The 24,794-nt window shown below is 41.3% G+C and overlaps 4 protein-coding genes across 4 annotated transcripts in view; 3 read left to right on the top strand and 1 right to left on the bottom strand.

Annotated features, from left to right (window-relative positions):
- The window catches only part of LOC111660043 (cystine/glutamate transporter-like), a 4,272-nt gene extending 1,269 nt beyond the window's left edge, over positions 1-3,003 (top strand). The window contains exons 3-9 of the mRNA XM_023413161.2: positions 89-133; positions 233-356; positions 432-535; positions 621-717; positions 1,849-1,998; positions 2,092-2,269; positions 2,610-3,003. Coding sequence (XP_023268929.1) covers positions 89-133; positions 233-356; positions 432-535; positions 621-717; positions 1,849-1,998; positions 2,092-2,269; positions 2,610-2,674 — 763 coding nt within the window. The 3' untranslated portion in view covers positions 2,675-3,003. The remainder of the gene's footprint in view (positions 1-88; positions 134-232; positions 357-431; positions 536-620; positions 718-1,848; positions 1,999-2,091; positions 2,270-2,609) is intronic.
- Positions 3,004-3,145: 142 nt separating this feature from the next.
- foxm1 (forkhead box M1) lies at positions 3,146-10,046 on the bottom strand. The gene is made up of 9 exons (XM_023413169.1): positions 9,871-10,046; positions 8,290-8,783; positions 8,028-8,179; positions 7,325-7,516; positions 7,057-7,185; positions 6,799-6,858; positions 6,277-6,325; positions 5,952-6,124; positions 3,146-5,735 (listed from the first exon to the last, which is right to left on the bottom strand). Exons 2-9 carry the CDS (start codon positions 8,780-8,782, stop codon positions 4,908-4,910), a joined length of 2,076 nt encoding a protein of 691 aa, XP_023268937.1. The 5' UTR covers position 8,783; positions 9,871-10,046; the 3' UTR covers positions 3,146-4,907.
- Positions 10,047-10,143: 97 nt separating this feature from the next.
- On the top strand, positions 10,144-12,342 carry rhno1 (RAD9-HUS1-RAD1 interacting nuclear orphan 1). Its single transcript, XM_023413117.2, has 3 exons — positions 10,144-10,282; positions 10,443-10,630; positions 10,856-12,342. Exons 2-3 carry the CDS (start codon positions 10,466-10,468, stop codon positions 11,591-11,593), a joined length of 903 nt encoding a protein of 300 aa, XP_023268885.1. The 5' UTR covers positions 10,144-10,282; positions 10,443-10,465; the 3' UTR covers positions 11,594-12,342.
- Positions 12,343-12,429: 87 nt separating this feature from the next.
- The window catches only part of tulp3 (TUB like protein 3), a 22,788-nt gene continuing 10,423 nt past the window's right edge, over positions 12,430-24,794 (top strand). Inside the window, exons 1-3 of the mRNA XM_087175822.1 lie at positions 12,430-12,826; positions 19,555-19,596; positions 22,060-22,111. Coding sequence (XP_087031948.1) covers positions 12,807-12,826; positions 19,555-19,596; positions 22,060-22,111 — 114 coding nt within the window. The 5' untranslated portion in view covers positions 12,430-12,806. The remainder of the gene's footprint in view (positions 12,827-19,554; positions 19,597-22,059; positions 22,112-24,794) is intronic.

Raw genomic sequence — 24,794 nt, 5'->3', positions numbered from 1 at the left:
ACATTCTAACATTCATTGAGACCTGATAAATACACATAACAATGACAGCTCTATGCCTCTGTGTCTGGTCTCTTCCTTTTTCCTTCAGGTTTTATCTGAACTTTGTCACTGAAGAGGTCATTAACCCAAATAGGTATTTCACATTTGACATCAGCTCTCCAGTCCGTCCATTTTTAAAAGCCAGGTTTGCTATGTAGTACTGTATCTCTCTGTGTGCGGCCTGTCTCATCAGAAACATCCCGCTGGCGATAATCTGCTCCATGGTGGCGGTGACATTCCTTTATGTGCTTGTTAACGTGGCCTACTACACCATGATGACCCCCGCTGAGCTCCTGCTGTCTGATGCTGTGGCTGTGGTCAGTATCCTGAAATCAAAAGGCAGAGCTGGAGGAAATAGAGTAGATCTGATCCCTGTGTGTGTCTCTCTGCAGACGTTCGCTAACCGCGCTCTCCAGGGATTAGCTTCGGTGATTCCAATCCTTGTGGCCCTGTCCTGCCTCGGAGCACTTAACGGAGGCTTCTTTGGATCTCCCAGGTGATCTGGGTGCAGAAAGATTGATATTGTGCCATCGAGGGTTGAACAGGCTGATTGTAAATGTTCCTCGCTCACTGTGTTGCAGGATGCTGTTTGTGGGAGCCAGGGAGGGCCACTGGCCACCGATCTTTTCCATGATTCACATCCGCAGACACACACCTTTACCTGCTGTGCTGTTACTGGTAAAACACTTTCTACACACTGGAAACCTGCATGATCAGGCGAGCTGCCCATTTCTAATTTCATGCCAATGTCACTACATGAACAGGCCAAAAAGAGCAGGGCAAAGCAAAGCATTGATGTTAGATCGAATCTTAACTCATTGTCCACTTATTAGCTTTTTTTCTGAGCTTTCATCCACATCTCACAGTCTTCATCATTGGATGGACTTTACTTATTAAGATTTTTTTTTTGGTCAAAGTTCTGTTTCCAAGGTGTTACGCCCCACGTCTGAGTTGCCCTAAGGGGCGCACGAAACTCTCCTAGTGACCCAACAAACTCATAAGACTCCTCTAAAATAATAAAGGGTTTATTTAACATCAATGTGCAAATGTATCAGGACACTAAATTAAGACAACAAAAATCTCAGGCTGAGAGGCAGCACACCCAGCAGACCCGACACTGAAAGCCTCTGCCCTTCTGCTGCTTGGACCACAGTTTTTAAAGCCTTCCTTCCCAGGCCAGGTGCATCTCATGAAGGAATCAGCTTGGGCCTGGGCGGAGCTATAGAGGAGACAGGACAGGGAAAGGACAAACAACACTGGAAAGGCATACTACCTTAACAAAGGTCAAGAATGTATTTTCACCCTTAAAACCATGTAATGATAATACTGCTGATTCCATTCTGTTCACATTGTTATAAATATTGCTTTTAATTTTTATCGTGTTGTTAACATGATGTGTGTCTGGGGAGAGTTATAGTCCTCTGTGATCTCAGTGTTTCAGAGGATCTATAATCAGCCAGAAAGTAAAACTAAATTCCGGGAGAAGATTTTTATGTTTGTAAGATTCCTAGATGTACGGTCAAATTTAAATACATTATATACAGGGTTTGGGACCCTTTACATAAATTTAGATATTCTGAAACACATAAACATTTTTTTAGTAATCGCCTGGGATTCATATTTTGATTGTTTTTTGGCAAGAAATCCTGAAATTAGAATTAGCATCTTTAGTGGCAGCAAAATACATGATAGAAAATGATGTATTCTCCCAATAAGAGGAGCTTTACTAAACCACATCACTAGATATAAAAGTCCCAACAGAAGCAGACAGTATGGATATGTCACTGTAGTTGTGTTGTCTGTCTCCAGTACCCCTTGGTGGTGTTGATGTTAATCACTGGAGAGATCTACCAGCTCATCAACTTTGCCTCCTTTTCTCGCTGGTTCTTCATCGCCTTGGCAACTCTGGGGATGCTCATCCATCGGTATCGCTTCCCTCTCCACCCAAGACCTTTCAAGGTTAGAGTGTCTGTAGTTATTGCACTGGACTGCAGAAATGTCTCTGTACACTAACCTGACCAAACACTGCCATCTTATTTGCTCTTTTGACAGGTGCCCCTGGTCATCGCTGTCACCTTCACGGTGGTTTGTTTCTTCATCGTGGGTCTGTCTCTGTATTCAGACCCCTGGAACACAGGGCGAAGCTGCGCTCTCACACTGACTGGAGTCCCGGTTTACTATGTGACCGTCTACCGCTTTCGTTTGCCCCATAGATGGAGACACATCTTCGGTAAGTCACACCAGGATCTGCTTAAAAGCTCCATAAGAAAATGCACGACTACATGAGTGAAAATGAGACATCAGCTGCTTGTAGACCAAAGACAAGTTTGTACATAATTCTGAGAAGGAAACGTGCCTCTTTCACATTTTCGAGGGAAAGACAAAAGTACAGACCTCCATAAAAATGTGCTCCAAATCCAAAAATGCAGTGAATATAATGGGCTATCATTTTAACCTCAGGCTCTTGGCTCCTATAAGCCGAGGGTTTGGGTTGGACCAGGGGTAAGAAAGGCAAGTATGAAAAGCCGTCTCAGCTCTCGCATGATTCCGACTCTCCTCCACTTTTCCAGACTACTGCAGCAAGCAGCTGCAGATCCTTCTGGAGGTGGCCCAACAGGAAGTCCAGACGTACTGAGGACGTCTCATACCACCTTAACAAATCCTAGAACTTGGGTATTGTTTACAAGTGTAGTATGCTGGAAACTTCTCTTCTCTCTCTCTCTGAGTTTTACATAGAAAACTGGAGATTAAGAATAAGTGAGAGAATGAATTAGACAAAAGGTAAATAGCTTATGCTGGAGGAACTTTTGTCAACCGTTATTCATGAACATCTTAAGCTCTGCTCTTGATAGTCTTATTTTTTAAACTTTTGTAAGAACCAATAAAGTCATTTTTGAATCCCAGAAACAATCTATAAAGTGTTTATTTAAATAGAAATAATAAAAGGCAGCTATGCTGTGTAGTTTTTCTAAATACACTGTTTCAATGTTACTGCACTGCAGCTTGTGTGACGCTGTTGAGGTTGCATCTTGTCCATTTACATTGATTAAATGTGAGCTGATCCAGGCTGATCATAAGTGTGACAATAAAAGCGCTTCATGCTGTATGAGGCACCAACACCAACAGTTTTATTGTACAGTCATAGAAACACCAACAAGGCACATGCTGCGAGAGCCGTCTGCCAGGAACCACAACATTCCTCTCTTACTTAACATCAGCTCCAAATGTAAACAGATCTAGTTACTGCAATGTTAAAACTCTCACATATACATACACACACTCGTGCTGATATAGCTGAAGACTTACATTATTTTGTGGCATCTTCAAAAATGGGAACATATCCCATTCTGGTGTATCCCATTGTGCTGCTAAAACTGCTTTCCCCTATTTTCCCGTTTGCGCTTCATGACAAAAAAACGAAGGCGGTATGCATTGTGATTGAAAACAAATACAATCTGTGCTGGATAGATACTAAATAATAAGCATTTTGTTCCCAAAGATGATGTAAATGTGTTGATGTAAAACCCACGGCATGCAAAAATGTCCCTGCCCTGAAGCTGATACTGGCATACTGAAGAACAAATACTGTGAGGACTCTTAAAAGTCAAGTGATGACAAGTTTGATCATAAACATAACAATCCTATTTCTGTTAGTGCTACTTGTATTACGTTGTCATTTATTTATTTATTTATTATTGCTAACAATCCTGCATCACAATCTAAAAATCTAAACGTCGACTCCAGGAAGCTGAACTGAACCAAACGGCACAGAAGCATCTCCACCGGCTGATCGGCCAATATAATGTCTTACCATTTACATATGTAAAAGCTAAATTATATATTAAAGATGTGCAAATCAACATACATATACACTCATACAGTATTTCTCTTCTCTAGCGATTCCTTCAAGGGGACAGACGGATTTGACAGAATAGATGATTAAAGAAAAACTGGTTTCACAGACGGAAATAAAGAGTGACACCGAGGAAATTAATGAGCGAAACAACCAATGAAAAACCTAAGCCAGAGGCGGAGAGAAACATCCAATGACATGTGAGCAGCTTTGCTAATTTGACTTGGTAATTAGAATTAAAGTGTCCCTGTCATTCTTTAAATAAAAAAATAAAAAAATCTTATTTAATTTCCAACAGCAGCCAGAAACATCTGAACAAAGCAAAGCAGATGCAAAAGAAAGCAAATGGTCTTAAAACAAAGGAAGCTAAGCTTTTTGGCATGCACTCAAAAAGGTTCAAATGAATGACTACAGCAACTGAATGGAAGGTTTCGCCTTTACACTAAAGGCTGCAGTTTGTAAATTTCAAATCAATCTGGTAATATGAATAATACTACAACGGTAAAGGTTGATTCTTTTGGGGGGGGGGTGCTCTACTACATTCCACCAGATGGCAAGAACAATATCCTAAACTATAAAACATTATGGACTCCACCTTTAATCCATGTGCAAAGGTTAATTTAATATCAATCTTCAAGCCAATTAACTCAACTTCCAATTGGGAAAAACTAAATATCTATAGTTTTAAATATCTATAGTTCTAAACTTATGCTTCATGTTCTTGGTGACGCCTAATGTCATCCGCATGTATTTGCGTCTTCGGCATCTCACCCTGACCAAGCTGATTAACTCCAGTTATCATTATGAAACAACGTAATGTTCCTGTTAACCCAGTTGTTATAGTCCCAATAGACCTTCTCAAAATCTGAAATCCAAATTTCCACAGTTGGTTTTTCATTTTTCCTACATTTGCACCTGCTTTGCTGTTTCTGTGTGGGCGCTCCCGCCCATAGTGTTTTGGAAAACATATGACACTGCCATGTCAACAAAAGGAAATGTGTTTCTGGCCCTCAGGCTACTTGAACTGTGGGATGAACTCAGACCAGCTGATGTTAGCCATACCTAGGTCCTCATCATCCAGACCAGAGAAGCTAATGTCCACTAGTATCTTGCTCAGGCTGTCGTTCATGGTATCCAGGACAAGGCCCTCTGTGATCGAGCGGTTAGCCGGCGTGGAGCTTCCCGCCTGAAGCAGCTCTCTGGAGCAGCTGCTTCGGAGGTGTTCGATGGGAGAGTCTGTGGGTCCGGTCACTCTGGAGGGAGCGGATGTGAGCAGCTCTCTGGGGGAGTTAAAGAGGGGCCAGTCTTTAAAGGGAGTGCTGTTGAAGCTGAATGTGGTGTAGTCGTGCCGGGGGGTGACAGCGGGACCGCCTGGTGTGCGAATGGGGCTGAAGTCCAGAAAGTTTTGGCTCTCTTTTCCCACAGGGGTCACTTTCCAGGGCTCGGGTAAGACGTTAGAGGGGGCCTTGCTGGGGGTGGAGGAGGCCAGGTGGCTGCTACTTTTTATGGGGGTCTTGAAGGAGAACTCCCGGTCGGGGCTGTGCTCCTCATGCCGGTGCTCATCCAGCTCGCTATCTTGCATGTCGTGGAAGGTGGAGGCGTCAGAGGCTACGCCAGAGTCAAAGAAAGTATTATCAGGACAGAGGAGGACGGGCTCCTCATGCAGAGAGTGAACCAGGCGCTGTTTACGCCTGGAGCTGCTGGCTTGTCTCTTTGGAAGAGCTTTAGGAGTCTCGCATTTAATCGGAACACAGACCGGCTCCTCCTTCATCTCCACCTTCATCTCCTGGTCATTGTTCCTCTGAGGATACACTACCACAGCTGGGGCATCACTGTGTGTCACCTGTCAGAAATTCAAGCATGCACTTAAGTCAACCAGGGACTGTGTCCTGCACATTAATAAGAAATCTACCCCACCCTAAACAACTTTATTCCTGCAGAGCTGATCCAATTTGACTACACATGATGAAATATCTAAAATGTATTCATGAAATGTAATACTTCAAGAGTGTGCAGTTGGATTCGGCCGTAGTTCTGCAGTGCATGACAGAGTCTTTACCTTAGGGGCTATTCGCACTCTCTTGGCCCCCCTTGAAATGTTCCGTTTCTGCTGCGGGCAAGCGGGGGGAAACGGGGCCGATGAGGACGGCAGGTAGACGGAGGAGGTGACGGGGAGCTGGATAGGGACCAAGTAGGAGTTGGTTCGAGGGAGAAGAGGTTTCATCCTTCTCTCTGAACACAGAAAGGACAGCAACAACTCAGGAGGGGATCTTAATGAAGAATTTTTGAACTAAAAAAACAAAAAATTCTGACCATTTGCCAGATTCAAGCTGTTTTCTCCCCCATTTAACTCTATCAAAGTCCTTCCATCTCTGTCAACTCACCAGAGCCGGTCGGTGTCTTTCTTGCATCAGGAAGCATCCTCTTTTGTTGCTGTGAAAAATAAAGTAAATATAAATATAAAGTATACTGCCTTAAGTGCTTTGCTGTGCTCTCTCATTCCTGACTACATTTTAGTAATAACATGTGAAAACAGCACAAGGTAAGCCTTGTTCTCTTGCAATGTTTTAAGGTATGGCAAGTTAGAACGAAGGAAAGTCAACATTAGAAGTCTGTCCCTACTTTATAGAGTAATGGTGGATACATTTATGAGTGTACACGTTCTTTGGTGGACAAGGAATGTCGTCTGAAAGCAGACTAGTCAGTCAGTGTGACGTTAGCGTCTCTGCTGCTCATCTCTTCCTGCAACAAAAACATTTCCCTAGACCTCAGATCACCAGCTGCAGCTGCATTCTTTGGGTCCAAGAGGCGACTGACATCTTCTGATTTTTTTCTGTCCCTCCTTTGCTTTCTGCTGCCTGTCTGCAACCATGAAGAGAACTGAGAGAAGGGTAAATCAATCTTACTTGGTTGGGAAATAAAAGCATTGGCACTGGAACAGGAGCGGTCATTGGGTCGCAACCGGGCTGTGGAGACGGATGTGAAGTGAGACGGGGGAAAAAAAAAACCCAAAACAAAAAAACCCAAAACATAAATACTGGAAAAAGTAAGTCCATAATAAGTTCATAGTTTACCTTGAAACACAAAGGATGACTAAACACACACACACAAAAAAAAACTATTTACTTTAGGGCTTTTGTGAAAAGAGAGAAAGGTGTGCTCACCTTATACACCTGATCAAGAGTGAGGCATCGATTGGCCTCAGGCCGGATGGTCCAGAAAGAAACTTTCCCATCTAGTGACGTCTCCCGAATGAACATGTCGTGTAGAGAGAGGTTATGGCGGATCGAATTCTGCAACAATAAATGAGTTAAAAAATAATCTATAATGCATGTTTCAGTAAGTGATACTCTAAAGGATCGTTACTCAGTGGGTCTAATCTATCTGCTGCACAGAATGTGACCAGGAGTTATACATTATACTTTTAAGTACCTTCCATCCTGGTTTGGCCACCTCTCTGAAGTAGGGAAAGTGGTCCTCGATCCACGTGTAAATCTCTTTCAGTGTCATCCTCCTATTCTTCCTACTGTTGATAGCAAACTGGATCATGGCCATGTAGGAGTATGGTGGCCTCTCTGACATGGGTTGTTGAACGGCTTCTCCATCAATTTGTGTACTGTGTGCCTGTACAAAAACAGAGGGGGAAAAAAGGACAGATGCATAAAATACAGTGCATGTAGAGGTGCAGAACATTTTAGATTGGTGTGATCAGTTTAGGCAAAATCTAAACTAAGAGATTACAACTGAGTTCATCTTTCTGTCACATTTATACACTTGACAAAAGGTGATGAACTCAACAAAAGCTATTACAACAGTCTTAACATATGTATTCATGTTTTAGCTTTGTATTTCTCTCCTTTATTTTTCTCCCAATTTCCATTTTTACAAATCTAATCCCAGCAGTGCACTGCATGTTATTTCATTAATTTACACCAAAGTATTTCACATAAAGACTTTCAACTTGCTGATGTTAGTTTTCTTACATTTGAGCTGATACTATTTTCTTTACTATTGGCAATCTTAAATGTCTGGAAACAATTATCCTCATATTAAAGCCTAACCTCATGAACCTGCGATCTGAATACTATAAAGGTCATTGTGAATCACCGTGAGATGACAAGAAGGAGAAGCTGACCTGGAAAGTCTGTGAGATTGAGTTTTGGTTCTCCTTGTTGGTCACCTGCTTGGTAGGATCTGGTTCGAAGGCACATGTGCTCATTCTGCCCAGCCATTGAATATTGGTGAGGCTGTCGTCTAAAGGACCACATTCCAGGTCCTTATTCACTACTGAAAAAAGCAAAAAAAAAAAAACATTATTGCTTAAACAAAGGAAGAATTTAAGATAGCTGACCAAGTTGGTGCAATTAAACAATTACAAAAAAATCTTATGTCCATACATGGTTTAATTCCAGTGAGAGGTTTAGCATCAGGGGAGTTATGGATAGTTTCTGCCTTCACTGGTTGTCCATCTGTACTCCTTGTTGAGACGTCATCCCCTTCAGCAGCAGTCTGACAATGGGATCCATTGTCGCAGCTACCATTCTCACTAAGAAGGATGAACTTGTTTGGCCCCTGGACACCACACTCTTTGCCTTTGGCAGTGAGGGCCCCGATGACACTTTGAAGGTCTGCGGTTTTGGGAATGACAACCACCTGAGTGTCAGACATAGAGGGGTGATTCATAATGCGGATCCCATCAGGGAAGCACTGAGTCGCAGCTTGTTTTGAAGGTTCCTGGGAGCCTGATGCACCAGACTGGCTTTGCGGTTCAGCTGCTGGTGGATCATTTTGCTGAAAAGGCAACTTCCTTCTTTTGAGGATCAGGGGTCTCCTTGGGCTCCGTCTCATTGTCATCAGATCATTGAAAAGCACCTGGGTCTTTACTGGCATTCTGTACAAAAACAACACAATGGAAAATACAAAAAGTTGACATTTAAAATCATGGATTGCTCCAAAGCCAGAAATATTTATCGTTTATCAGTACCTCGTTTGTACCATATGAACAAACTGCGCTAACTGGAATTACCGGTAGATTAACGTTTACCTGGCAGAGGGGATGAAGTCGATGCTAAGCTAGTCAAACTGTTAATTTAAGGCTCGATTCAAACCGCTACTGTTTACGCTAATCGATTTAGATTGACACGAAGAAATCAGTTCATATCAAATACGAGTCAGTCACTTCACCTCAAGATGAAGTTCAGCTCCACATTTTCCGTGTTTCGTTTTTTTTTTTTTTTTAATCTCTGCGATTGCACCCAGCCTATTTCCAGACATCGGTTGGTGATAACGCCTTCTAGAACCACAGTCGTTGGGTGTCTGCGGTTGACAACGTGTTTTTTGTAACGTTTACCGCTAATTTTCTGGCAAACATCCAGAGCTGATGTGGATTTATAACTGACTTATTCAAATATAGTAAAAATCATTCGGCTAATAAAGAAACGTTGCCTCGATTATCCCCTGGACAGCCTTCTATCTGGAAAATATTTCAAATTGTACAGCTGATTCATACTGCTTTCTACCGCACACTAGGGGCGGTGCGATTAATGGAGAAAAAATTCTATTAGAACAAGCGCTGCATTGTTTATGTTAGGTATGCCGAATTAAAGACGTGTTTGTAATAGTTCATAGACATTTCAAATGGTTTAAATTCCGATTTCAAGTAAAGAAGACGTAATGAAAACTTTACAATATCATATGGCCTAAATGGAGTTCAGTGTGACATTTCTTTGACGCCTAAGAATGACACGCATCGTGCTACTAAAAGTTTTCCAGGTATTTGGAGGAACACTACAGTAGACGTTTGTTTTTTCTCGTTAAACCGGAAGAAAACGCCGATTAGCTATTGCAATAAGCGAGCGCAAATTCGCTAACATTACAACTTTCTCCTAGCTAACTGTGGTTGGAAGCTAAGCTAGGTTAGCTAGGTGGCTAGTCATCAACGCTATTGTGACAAACAGCAAATCAAGATAAAGCCAAACCTTCACATTACTGCGATGTTTCAGGCAATCCCGCTTGGCTGGTCTGCTACTGGTACTTAAAAGAGTCTATTCATATTCGACGTTCAATCAAAGGATGCATGATATCTGTAATATTACTTTCATTTAGTGTTATTTACATGCCGTCTGGTCGATTCAGTAACGTTTTTGAATTTTGGCGCTGTGGGCACTACCCCCGTCAATTCAATCACGAGGTAAGAAATTGCACCAATAGCGGCTAGACAAAGAGAATACGATGGAACCAATCAGAGACGACAATGGTGGAAACCGGGAAATAAGCCGGAAGACAGAAAATTCAGAGTAGATAACGACAATGGCATAACAAACTTTTTACATATACATATATTAATAGCATGTAATGATGGCCATGTCTTATGCAAAGATCCACATCAAGGTAAGTATAATACCGGGCTAGTTGCTATGAATGAATACGTAACGCTCAAAGGTATACATCTGGTTATGGACGTAAACAATAGTGTCGGTCTGGGAACAGAAAAAATCGATAATTTTAATGAGACATTTTTACAGATTTAATGGTGTTTTTATTTCCCTAGGTGTTCGGTAATGATTTATATTAATGCCCCGTAAAGCCACAAAGATAGAGAAGTCTCCCCTGCTATTTGTGGAGCGGCCTTTGTGTGGAGCCAGACTCCAAAATGTGCCCGAAGTCAGAGCAGCACTCAACCCCAAAGAATTTTTCACAGAGACACAAGCACACAACAGCCCAGCTCTCTGTTCGTGGGTAAGTTGTTCATTCATTTTGAAGATGGGGCACAGCTCTGTGGTTTAAATCATTGCCATGAATTGCTAAAGAGACCTTTAACATGTCACTGAATCAGTTCTAGCTGAAAGGGTTTGCTGATTAACCCGAACTTACTGTACAATTAATGCATAATTAATCATAATAATTCTTATATGACTCAAATTTTATTCCACTGTTTATTTGCTCTACTTTTAATCTTTTCAGGTAAGCCCACAATTCGACAGTTCAGTTGCAGCTGCACCTCCATTGAGACGAGGGAGGAGAAAATGCCAGTCTGCCACAAGCATCCTTGACGGTTGCAGTCAGCTGTCCAGGAAAAACAGTGTGTGCAAATTCCCCTCATTATCGTTTCAGACAAGGTCAAGAGACCAGTCTCATCAACCAAAGGGTAAACGCACAAAGAAGGTTGCAGAGTCTACTGTTGTGTCTCATGCAGGAAATCAACCACGGGGATCATGCCAGATCAAAAAGACAGTTTCAAGTGCACAGTACTTAGACACACCAAAGAGACGCTCAACCTCAATCAGAAGAAGGAATGTGGAGAGATTTTCTGATGGTGCTGCATCATCCAGCAGATGTTTGGATCAACCCGAAACTTGCTCTCTTCAAGGGAAGAGATGCAGACTTCCAGCAGACAGTGTTTCAACACCTGCCTCCGGTGAATTCAGGCCCTCTGAGTTCAGCAGTGTTGGCCCACCACCTGATGTGGACACTCCAAAAGTTATACAAGAAGGGAGTAGTTGTGCCCCCTCCCCCATTATGCACCTGCTACTCGCTGAGCCATGTACACCACCATGTAATCAGCCACCTGACATTTTAGTGGCTGACACACCAGAGAGGGATTATGGGTTGAAGGTGACATGGAGGAGGAGAATGGGACTGATGTTGCTGTTAAAAGACAGGGGCCATCTCTCTGATTCAGATGTGCTAATTCAAAGTTGATGTTGAGGTTTGGTGAAAAGATGATTAGACAAACGATGCAGACAGAAGAAACACTTATTAAGTATTAGACCACTTCTGTGATCAGAATTCTTCATATGAACTATTTTTTTTGAATTGCATTGAGCTTCGGCATTCTAAAGTGATTCGTCACATTTCAGTTCAGTAGCTGTTTACTTCTTTTTAGTTTGAATGAACCTCCTAATGATAAGTCAAGGATGTATTGAAATGACTCACTCACTTTATCTGCACAGCCCTGGTAGTTTGGATCAAATCAAATACTAAATAAATCAAAATTACTGTTTAATTGCAGCAATGTCCAAGAGGCAAGCCTTTTTTTTCATAAGTGAGAATATGTTTAGATGGATAACAATTATACTGTGCTCTTGCACAATATGTTGGAAATCAGATGCAATCCTTATGTTCAAATCCAAGCCTGGCCTACCTAGCAATACAAGCCTATTCCTTGCTATTTTTATGCCTCTGAAATTAAGTAATGATATATGGGGAAAGCATTTGTCTTCTTGGGCTGTAAATGATATCACATTCGCAAAATCAAGCTAACTCTGTATATAATTTTATCACTGACATGAAATATTATGCTTGTTTAATAAAAACCAAGGGTGCTGCAGAAGGATCATTTGAACGCTGTTTTTGGTGATTGTGAGCAATGCTGTGTTACTTAGACATATCTTGTATTTTGCAAAAGAGATGTTGAATAAATATATGCGTGCAAAGAGAAAACTAAATAATCAGGAGGCAGCCATTATTTCTAGTAAGTAAAAACTAAACATAATAACAATATACACTGCTTAATAAAATATTCCAGAAAAAAATGTTTCATGCCTTCAAAAATGACAATATATTGTCATTTTACAGATGTCATTGTATAGTACAATACAAACCTTACATTATGTCTTGATGGGGTCACTATAGCCGACCAAACCCATTTATGTTTATATTTTCTGTGACAATTGGTTTGCTTTTCATGCGTTTGAGGTAAAAGGAAAAATATGAAGAGCGCTCCTCAGCGAGGTCCACTCTCCACCCTACTTTGGAACATCCTCCGATCAACTTCCATCTAACTAAATGGCGGACCAATAGCAGCGCTGGTTCTTGATGTGTTCGGTAACTAAGGACCGAGTAACAGTTCTCAGCCGCGTCCACAAAAAGTGTACTGCCGCACGAGGATCTTCCTTAGCAACCGTGGACAAACATGAGTTACTACAGCATAAGGTAAAATAAAAGATACATTGCTTTTACGTTGTGTTTGTATTTGTTCTGGTTGACCAACTGTGGAATGCGAAGCTAAGCGGTGGGGCTACCGTTTTCTTTTCCCCGAAAAACTTAAACTGTCGCCCACAACTTTTATAAAGGCACCATTACTCACAGCAGAGGCTGGGCTGAGGCAGCTAACGTTAGCTTCTAACGGCAATAAGCTAGCTATAACATTCCACAGCTGGCAGATAAAAACAAATGACAGTAACCGTGTCTGATTTTCTCATTTGACGATTAGTGTTACTCGTTAAACGCCAAGCTCAGTGAGCAAGCCAGTAGTCGTGATACTACAGCAAAATATTGCTTCCGAAATTACTGAACGTTGTAGCCGCACAATAGAAAAGAAAAACATTCATCTTTAACCATAAGTGGCTAACGTTCTTAATAATTGTTTAGCCTTGCTCTCTGATTATTGTATATATCCTCAATCCTGTTCGAGTGGAGCTCGATTTGGAAACGAACTTCAACCTCATCGTACCTAATTCTGTAGAAACGATGCTTCAGTTACATTCATACCTAGCAGTCAGTTATTCTTTGTTTGATTCTTTGTGTATTTAACTTCGAGAGAGTCTTTTTGTTACAAATGAATGCATCACGAACAATTTCCTGAGGCATGTCCTTTGATACAGTTTAGGTAAAATTACATTCGACCGTCCTAAATAGGTAGAATTGAAATGTAGGACGAGGATGAGGCCACAGATCCAACAGGATCTTTTAAATAACAATGTGTCAAATACTCGGCAGTCAGTCTCTTCAAAGCTGTGACTAAGCTTGGCTTTGAATACAGTGAGTGAGAAGCTTGAGAGAACCCCCCCCCCTCCAAAAAAAAAACCCTTGCATGTCGTGTTTGAGCATGCTTTTCTCTAGCCTCTGTCCTGTGTCATAACATTCCTGTAAGGCAGTGTTTGTCCTCACCACCCAGATGAGCAACAAAGTAAATGTAAAACATGTATTTTTTCTTTCATTTGAAAGTAACTGTAAGGATCAAATGTAAACATGTAGCAAAAGCATCGTAGCCACACTCAACACACAGAATTTGCCACAGCATATTGTACCATAGTCCTTCGACATCCTTGCTGGAGCAGAGGTCTGCTTTCATTTTGCGGAAAGATAAAAATCTTAGTAGCTCCCACCCTTTCTGTTACAGTCACATTGTGATTATTTGATTTTATCAGTTTGTAGGCAAGGGCTGTCATTCAACACACAGACTCATAATGCTAGATAATGTTTATTATAGTAACAGTGATGTTATTATTGCTCTACAAATAAGTATATTCTTTGCTTTATCCAGGAATATACTTGTTAAATTGTCTTTGTGTGACATAAATCCATAGTGAGTGGTGCCTGTCAGTGTTGGTTAGTTCATGGGATAGAAAATGACTTTGCCTAGCTTCCACCCTGTTTATGTTATCTCCAGATGTCTAACAAGCACTGCGATTTTACACAAGGAAAGCTCTTGGCCTTGTAACTGTGGCAGTTTAGTAATGTGAGACGCAGCAATGGACTCATTCCTGATCAGCACACCAGCTGTGATGCACACAGTTTGTGTTAAAGTTCACAGATGTCTGACTCAGCACTTGTAATGATCAACCCTGAAAGACAGCTGAATAAGAGGCTTTCCTCTTCTTCTAATTGCATTTTTATTCATCTCTCACAAATGAATTCATTACTATTAGTATTATTATTATTATTATTCCTTGTCGCAGTATGTCGCTGCAGTTTTTCTTTTGGATCACTTGGCAGAGGGAAGCCGTTGCAAATCTCAGACTCAGACTCAGATGACACATCTGAGGAGTGACAGTTTTCGTGACGGTATCACAAGTGTGTAATGTTGCAAAAACTGTGCGTGTGTGTGGTGTTCAAAGTGGGAGGCTTATGAAGTTCCCTGTCCTTTGTTGCACTGTGCTAACATTGCCAGGGTTATTGGGTAGACTGATACATAAATGAGAAATAGGACATCTATACTTAAATGGCATGTAAACAACTCCAGTGTCAGCCTGCAATTATTAGCCGAAAGGTAATGATGACTAACAGTTTTCCAGGTCAATATAATACTGAAGCCTTTGCTATGATTCTTGGAAAAGCAGCTATGCAGTACAGTATCACCATCAGCATCACAATCACAATCACAAAAGCATCCATCGTTACTGTCCAGAATATCCTGTGGAGTGTACAGTCTTTGAGGAGTACGTTATTGAACAAGGACACAAACATCACTAATAAGCTTCACCATTGCCACAAGAACTCAGCTGCTATTTAGCTGAATATTTATCAGTGGTTTACAGGGTTTGTGAGCACAGTTGGAACATGTAGTTCACCAACCAGGGTTTGGCTGCACCTACTACATGTATAATGTGTCTATCCCCCAAATGAAAATGGTATGATATTGAAATCAGCACGTCAGCTTATCTGAACAGTGTAACACCACCGTTATAAATCAATCAATTAAAAAAAATTCTCCATAAGGATAGCGGTTGACCTCTGCAGCTACAAGCATGACTTGTGGTTGAGCAGTGATTTACTGTGGTTGTCCAGCAGATTCCAAACACATGGCCCAGCTGGCCTGGGTAATACACTGCTTCTCATACGCTGATAGACTGAAAAAACATTTCTGGTATTTGCTATGGACGTACTTTCCACTTTTTGAATGATACAGCATTACATACATTTTTATTAATGGTATAGTTTCTGCTGTATGTTCATGATGAATCCGTATTTTTAGTGTGATGTTTACTAATAGATTTTGCATTTGGCATGGTCACTGCAGAGAACATTTCTTTAAAGCTACCTAAACAAAATGAAGCATCATTGTAGGAGATTCACGAGTGGAGTGTTTCCCTTGGAGTCCCAGAGGGAAATAGTATCATTATAAACTCTTGTAACTTATTTCCATCATTTGTTTTGAGCTCAATAATTACTCCCTCTGGTGAATGATTCCCCTGCTTATCATCCATTGACTTATATGCCATTTTACCGCCGTCTCTCAGGGCAAACATACACAAACATACCCCTCATTTTCCCTGTGCTTTGGTTCTGTCGCTCTTGCAAATAGGCACAGAAAAACGATTGGGAGCTTCTGGTCTCCTAGCAACTAGATTAAGTTCTCCACACCATGTCTGTTTTTAGACAGGGTAATCTATAGGTTTCAGTTTATTGAATTACTTTTATAAAACAGCACTTTTATCATAGGGAACATAGACTGTAATATCTTAGTCATATGCTGACAGTTAATTATATTAATTTTAAAAAAGAGATTCAGGCTATTTTAAGCTTAATAAATTCCCACTATTGCATACATAAGTCAGATGCCAGACAGAATGTTCATCTGTGGTTTGATATATGCAGTGCCCATCTTATGAGTCAGAGGAAATGAGTGTTGAGTCTCTCAGAAAGTTACTGGAAAGTAGTTGGGCAGTGAAATATAGGAACTTAGATGATAGCAACCAGTCTAACTGATATTCTTAGAAATATTTCAAGCTACTGGGAAAGAGTTGCTTCATATCAAACTTAAACAGGCTGCAGCTGGTAACCTATTCATTCATGTCCTGTTCAAGCAACTTTGCAGAAGTTCATAGAAGATTCATGCTTTGTCAAGGTTGATAAGGCGATACACAAGCATTTAGGCCTGTCACTGTCATACCTATTCCTAGCTGAATCTCTGTGCATTGCCTGAAGTGTGAAGTCATGGTAACAGCTCCAAGCCTCCCGACCTCAGTCTGCCTCAGCACTGGTAGATGTCACTCCCCTGGGTGGGACATAGCTACTCTTTCTCAGTGACATAATAGCAGAGACCTTGGAGCCTGCAGGGCTTACTGCTGGGTAGAACTGCACAGTAACTCTGAGCTCCAGTGTAAATGAATATTTGTGCGATACTGTAGATAGGAGAGCCCTGGACTACTAGCATTCCTGCAGTCGCATCCATGGACACAGTAAAGAACGGGGGATCTCAGCCTGTCTACAGTCGCTGGTCTTACAGGTAGCTGCACACATACCTACATTGTTATCATTGTAGTAGAAGTTGTTGCTTACGAACAGCTGCTCTGTTTTTTGTCCTTCAAAACTTACAGTTTGTGAGCAGGATAACTAACTAATTCATCGACGCATACACACGCAGACACACATTTTGGCTTCAGTTCTGCATGCTGTTTTGAGTTTTCAGGACTGAGAATTGCAGAGCAGCCTCTGCTAGGACGGAGGTTAGAGCTACTATAATGTTTCTTCCAGTATCTGCTCCATCCCTGCGGCCAGCTGAATGGCTGACCTGCAGTCAAAGATGTTCCTCTTGCTCATGTTTCTGCCACCATGTCTTTACTTATTCAGAGCATCAGGCTGTGACTGTGTGTGCTGTAACCAGAGTTGGTGATTTGTGTGCGTGTCTATCCAACTGTTTTTTTTTTTTTTATATGTTGTTGGCTGCTTGATTGGAACATTCATAGCACTCAACACACATGTAACTATGTGCTTAGAATATCCATCCAACTGATTACTAAACCAGCTGAAGGGACATTCACTATTAAATGTGTCTTAAAATTTTCTTGGCCGAGGCTCAGCGATGTCTATATTCTATTCTACTGACAGTATCACCTAGTATCACCAATTCTTGCCTTTATTAGTGATTCAGTTTAGGAAAAGTTCATTGCATTTAGAAACACTTGGAAGTTTTCCTCTCCGATATAAACCTTTAGCATCTACTGTAACTCTTGCTGAGAAGCTGCCTTACAGTAAAAGCCAGAAGTGTTAAAGGAGCAGTTCAACATTTTGAGAAATGCACTTTGAGAGTGAGATGACAATGTTGCATTTATTTACTTTCTTTCTGAGAGTGAGATGGAAAGATCAACATTAATCTTTGTGTGTTTGCTTGAAATAAACAATCATCAAAATAGTTAGCCTAGCCTAGCCTAGCATACAGACTGGAAGGGAAATAACGGTTAGTTTGGCTCTGTCCAAAGTTAAAAAAGCACATCTAAAATTCACAAATTCACATGTTCAGTCTGAAAGTGAGTAATCTCTATAAAATGGAAATGTAAAAATGACAATTTGTGGTTTCAGGGTTGGTTACACACTGTAACTATTTCTGGCAAACAACAGCTGAGTGCATTGACTTTGACTTTTGACTTTACAGCTTGTTGTTGTCACAGTAAATTTGCCAGGTTTGGTATCATTGTGCCTGTACAGAGACATAACCTGTGCTCCCGGACTATATCTGTTAACCTAGCTGCAGATGCTGCTCAGACGTAGACACTATTCACTGTACAGTTAACCAACACTTAAGCTGCAAACAAATAATTAATCTTCCTCTGTGTGCATGTACTCTTAGGTTAGGTCTCAGTTTTACACAAGTGAACTATTTAGGTGAAAAACTAAACAAAACTTCCCTTTTTCACACATGTATTTTGGTATTCTGCTCCTTCTGGTAACCATGCTCTGAGCCACAGGGAATTAAGCATTTAATCTCATCAGCCCTCATTTTCTTCTGTATCCTCTCTAAATTGGAATTGCCTGTGGCAGGAAATAAGTTATGCTCATTCAACTTTCAAATTTCTTTTTGAAGTGGCAAAGTGGAAGGCTTTTAATTATAATGGACAGAATGGATTGTGTTCCAATAATAAGATCCCTCCAGTTAATGCTTTGCAGTTTTTATATTGTTGTCAAAGTTATTAAGAAAAGTCACTGGTCAACTTGTCCACTTTTGTGGTGGGATATTCATCATCCATTAATAGCATTAAAATCATATTAGCTTAATAAATATTTAGATTTTGATGTGCAGCTCAGAAACAATTACACAACTCGGTTCAACGCTCCCTCTGTCTCTTAGTAAATCTTTACATCACAGTGCTAAGGCGTCCAATTACAGTGAAGCCGCACTGAGCTGGCTGTAGGTTTTTTATGCAATACTGGTGGAGGTGCGCTGTTGCCGGAGCCGAAATCTCCATGGTTACCTCGGTCTGACACACAGGGGAAGAGACAACAGTGGCGTGTCCTTCTCTTGTCACCCAAGCTGTGACGGCCTGATGAAACATTGATCACTCACAGCTGTGATGAAGCAGCATGTGTGTGTGTGTTTGTGTGGGGTTCTGCGCATGGACTTGTTTTACAATACATGTGGGGTCCGACAGCTTTGTGGGGACCAAAATGCTGGACCCCACAAGTTTAAATGGATGTTTGAGGGTTAAGACTTGCTTTTAGAGTTAGGGTTAGAATTAGTTTTAGGTTAAGGTTAGGGTTAGACATTCAGTTGTGATGGTTATGATTAAGCTAGGGGGCTAGGGACCCCACAAAGTCAGGTGTACAAGGATGTGTGTGTGTGTGTGTGTGTGTGTGTGTGTGTGTGTCATTCTCTTGATGCCCAGCAGATTGAAGATTTATGATAATACTCTCTTGGATCTTGTCTTTTATTTTATATTGCACCTGCTCTACAGCTGTGCTCTGATTTCATTACCAGCTTGTTTGACTTTACATGATGATCACTGTCATCAAAAGTAAAAACTGCTGTGAGCAGACAGACGGAAACAGCTTTCTTGTTGAATTTAAGCAACAAAAAATTCTAAAAATCCATATAGGAATATGGGTTTTTATTCATAGCTCACAGATTTCTTTATGTTGATGTTAATGTGTGTCACTCTTTTATTTTCGACATGTCTTGTGCTTCTGGTTGCCTTGGTTCCAAATTGCCCTTTTCCCTGAAGACCCTCCAGCTCTGCCAGCTTCTCCTCGAACTCAACAGCAAGGTAACAAGCAATACACACCCCAAAACACACACACACACACACACACACACACACACACACACACACACACACACACACAACCCTCTTCTTTCACATGTTAGGTGAATTACCTGAAGGTCATGGACAGACAGGAGGGTGGATTGAACCCCTGCTGTTTTAATTAAAGATCACCATAAATTTAGAGAATAACCAGCAGGTTTGTTGTGTGTGCGTGTGTGTGTGTGTGTGTGTGTGTGTGAGTGAGTGAAATCTGTGGTTTGGCTGTGTGTACATTTTTGGCTGCAAGTAACAATTATTTTCTTTATTCATTTAACATGCAGATTCTTTTCGCAGTTAATTAAGGTCTATAACATTTCAGAAAATGGCCTGTCGTAATTTCCAAAGTTACGTCTTCAAGATATTATTATATCAAGATATTCCGTTTATAAAGATGCAAAACAGAGAAATCATCAATAATCCTAAATGCCATAATGTGACTAAGGCATGCTGGGTATTTTGAAAACCAATTTAACCACATCTGATTATGGTGTTCTGATAGTGCTGATTGTTGGAATAAGACTCACTGTAAACTATGTGGAGGACCTCCATTTTAGTTGCTTTTTCTTTCATATTTTGTCATTTTTTTAATTTTCCCCAACATTTTTGGGCACATGGAAACCCAGTGTTTCACTGCTGAGCCTCTTTCATCAGTTGTGATTGCTCTCTAGGCTACAAACAGACTTAATGTGCTTCTGCTGGTACCAAGTGGCACGTCTTTATCTTGAAAAACATTCTCTGTGTCGAGGCTATCATAAAATATTCAGACGAGGATTATCTCAGGGGTATGCCGCAGCACCATTACAACAGAAAGATTGTGTTGGAGGCGGAAAACATCAGGGAAAATCTCATTTTGTATTGTGATGTAGAGGGTGTGTCTTCAGTCATTAATCAGACTGTGCTTTGTACCATGGAAACAGCAATATTAATGGCATAGCCCAGTGGGAAATCTCAGTAAACATTTTAATCAGAGTTATTCATGCCTTGGTCTGATTGTTGGATTATCACATTAGTTTGAGACAAACACTTTGTAAATCTTTCCTTGGATAAAAGCCACTCTGCCAGAAGTTAGCTAACTTAAAGTCTCACTCATCTCTTTCCTCGCCATCCTCAACGACAGTCCTGTATGTGTGATTAAAAACTACTATCATCCTCTGCTCTCTAGTTCTTCTCCCTGTCACCGGCACCTGTTCTCAGGTGCCATCATGGCCTCCCGGGGCACCCATCTGTTTGCCAGTGTCAACAGTGAGGGATCCTTGGAGAAGGATTTACAAGTGATAAAACGAGACACTGGTACGAGACGACTAAGTCTGACGTAGAATGGACAGATCGTGATTCAATTCCATGATTATGTTAATTGTTACTCTGTGGGTTTAATGGGAGCGGAAATGACTTATTAATGCACTTGTATGTTTCTTGGTTGAAATGAGTTTCTGGCGATCGTCGCCCTTTGGCGTTCAGTGACTGTCCTTGAGAGACGTGCTGTGATGTAAGCCAGCATCAGGCTCGAGGTCGTTAAGTAGCGTGTGTCATCACCTACACACTAGAAGCTGTGAGAGTCACTGAGGGAGATAGAAATAGGGAGCGAGGATGAGCGAGCCAGATATCTGATGAGCTTATACCTGATGGGGAGATAGGCATGGTGATTTGAAGACTTTGCACCCTATAACCTTAATCCTTCTCTATATAAAAAAAAAAACTAATTTCAGCCCAGTAAAACATGTAATATTTAAAGATTTACTCGACAGGCAAAAGATTAAAGATATGAGAAATGCAGTCAGTGACCCGCACGTTAAATCAGCCTATGTGACTGACTCGTGTGTGTGTGTGTGTGTGTGTGTGTGTGTGTGTGTTTGACAGAGAGGACAGGAGTGGAGATAACTGTAGGTCTTTGACTCAGATACTGACAGTACAGACTCCTGCTGTTGCCCTTCTCTCTCTCCTCACTGTAGCTAAGCAACACAGGCCCGGTCCCTTCAGATAGGTGTCCAGGGTGAATGCCCAGAGGACCTAGAGTGCAAGGCGTTCTCTCAGCTGGAGCTTTGTTCTTCTTTCTTGCACAAACTTGCCTTCTTTTCTTTTCTTTCTGTCATCCTCACAGAGTGGCTCATGCCATAGTTCACTAATAGTCTCAGAGGGTCACTGTGGTCACCTATTTGGCTTTAAGGGGGTCTCTATTTGGGCTTTAATTATACTGTATGGTAGGTATCTCTAATCACTTTTACATTTCTGAATCAGCCTTTTGCTGCCATTACTGTGACTTAAACTTCTTAAATGGTTTATTTTATAGAAAACCATATGTCTTTATAGCCTTGTATTAATGCAACAGCAGTGGGGCCCTCTACAGGTTTGAGAAGGAAATCAAACTCAGTGCAGATGCTGTAAGAGATGAATCTCTCTTTATAATATTCCTCCCTTTCTATGCAGTGGAATCGAAGATGACAGCGCCAGTCTAATGCAGCAGAAGCTGGAAAAACAGGTAGGAAACTAAACTTCAACAAACAACTCACTTTTTACTATTTACATTTTTGCTGTTGTTGTTTGATTCTTCTTAAGACTTTGGTGTCTCTACTCTTTTGTCTGGTGTAGTTCATAGCTGTTGTGTTGCAGCATTTGTCTGATTAAAAGCTCCTAACTCACATTTAGATGATGTTTTAGGTGGAGGGCTGACCTCTGTTGCACCTGCTAAGATTCTGCATAAGACTGGTAAATCATAGGGCTGAGATGGCCTCATGTTCTGATCCGTTTTCACCGAGGGGTGCCTACAGTTGGCAAGAGCAGCTTCAACATCATGTGTGCAATTTAGCGATTAATGTAGTTGGTTCGGAAATCTCCTGTTTTTCACCTGCCCAGTCATTTGGAATTTTAATGCTTCCTCACTCCTGAAGCTGAATTGTTTCCTTTTGTCGCTGATTACCTGACACAGCCCTTCCCCTGTTCCACATTTGTACTCTTTTCATCCCTTTCCTCCTGAGGCTCTGTGAGACGCTTTATCCCCAACCTTGCTGTAGAGTCGCGGCGTAGAGGCTTTGATTTAAGCTGGAAGCCTTGCTCCACTATCTCACACATTAGGCAGAAAGAAACATGAGCGCCAGATTGGTGAGTTCAAAGAGAGAGAGAGGATTTAGTGTGGGGCGCCTGGCTTTGTGTGTGTGTGTGTGTGTGTGTGTGTGTGTGTGTGTGTGTGGGTCCCACTGTGGCTCAGTTGTGCTGCACACTTTCAGCTGAGTCCAAACAGCCTCACTTGAGAGTCTTCTTTTCTTACATAACTCATGCCCAGAGGGGGATCAGATGCAGGTTATGGAAAATATGAAAAATGAATAAGTGTTAAACAGTAAAAGTTATCTCCTCCTTTTTACTGTTTTTACTCAATTTAGCTTTTTCCCACCTCATTTCAAATGACCAAATAAAAACCATTCAGTCAGTCATTCCAGGACTGTATCTCATGTGGAGCGCACCTCACAGCCTCCCTCTGCCTCCCTCCCTCCCTCTCTCTCTCTCTCTCTCTCTGTCTCTCTCTCTCTCTCTCCTGCTGGAGTGCTAATGACTACTGATTCAGTTAGCAACGGTGGCTGCGCGCACATACACACACACACACACACACACACACACACAAACATACACACACATACACACTCACACACACTCTGGCGCTCAGTGTTTGGCTGGAGAGACAGACCCTTTTCTGCCAGAGGACCACATAGTGCAGAGGAGGCTGTTGGTTTATTGATCCTCCAGCTCGGCTCCAGAGGAGGAGGAATGAGGGACAGGGAGACGGAGTCATGCCCGGCAGGACTGCTGCTGTTTAGAGGAGAACAGAGATTCATCTGATCTCAAGACAAGCGGGACATGTGACGTTATTCCTGTAGAGAAACTTGTTAACTTTGGCCCACGCTTGTTCAGGATGTCAATGGAACGGGTTTGTAACTTCTAATATTTGTTCCTCTGGTATATTTTCTTTTTTTTCATCTGACTCAGGAGAACAGTTTGTATGAGATAAAGATTTGTGGCTGTTTGAGACCCAGTAATATCCAGCAGACAGAGCTCAACTTGAACTTTTCTGTGTTTTTAAATCTCATGTAAGTTATATTATTATTATCAGATGGTTTGCAGGGACACACTTGATTATACAGTATGTTTGAGTCTCTTCCACTTCCCATGTTTTGCCAGACAAAGGAAGGACTGTAAAAGCCTGAATGAAGTCACTTCCTGGTCTGAAAATGCCAAGCACTGAGTCTTTACAAAAGGAGAAAATATTACAATAGATTGGCTTAAAATAGCACGAGAGAGGAAGGAAAACACACCGATCAAACTTTGATTGTACGAAGAATTAGTCCAGTGTGTAGGTGTCTGGTTCAGGACTTTTCATGCAACAAACCTTTTGTGATTTTACTTTACTTTGCGGTCAGTATCTTGATAAAAAAGTTTGAATAAGTCAGAGCAAACGGACTGAATGTAGAAAATAATTTTTGATTTAAAAAAAATATAAACAATATAAACCAATAATCATTTCAGTTTTCCTGCATAACTTCACCGTTATCGACTCTTCTGTGTGTTTTTTCTCCATCACCATTTATGTGCTTCCTGAAATTTGGCAGTATTTGGCTCAATTATTACACCAACAGTAATGATGATGTTTATGATAATCCTGCTTTATGTTTTATTCATTTGTCGCCTTTATTTTTAGCCATAAAGCGAGCATGCAAATCATGGGCCTCTTAAAGCAGGGTCTTTTGAAATGATAACACATCTAGGTCTGGTTTATAAAGCTCCCAGGACTTATCATTAACTTACACGTTAAAGAACTAATGTGATATTCTGTCTATTACTTAAAATACTACTTTTTTCCTTTATCATCTCTTTCTTTGTTTTTATTTTAATCACATTAATCCGTTTTTTTCACTCATAACTTGAACACTGGGAGCAGATGTTGCTGTGGTTGCACGGAGCAGGGCAGATTTCTTAGAGACATTTTCTGAGCTCTGGTGAGTTATCAAAGCTTTTCAGTCTGACAAATATGAGACAAGGCCTTCTGGTATCTTCCGGCTCACTAGGCAGCATCGCTAAACAGGACTTGTTGTTGTGCATTTGACGCGCTAATTAATGCACTTGCGTAATCCATCGGCCGCCCTGACCACAGAGGCTGGAGCTCGGGGGGTGGG

Source organism: Seriola lalandi, unplaced genomic scaffold (assembly GCF_002814215.2).
Source record: "Seriola lalandi dorsalis isolate HSWRI2012SDOR001 ecotype SW California unplaced genomic scaffold, Sedor1 jcf7180002054504, whole genome shotgun sequence".
Classification (NCBI taxonomy): Eukaryota; Metazoa; Chordata; class Actinopteri; order Carangiformes; family Carangidae; genus Seriola; species Seriola lalandi.
This window is presented reverse-complemented; position numbering and strand designations above follow the sequence as displayed.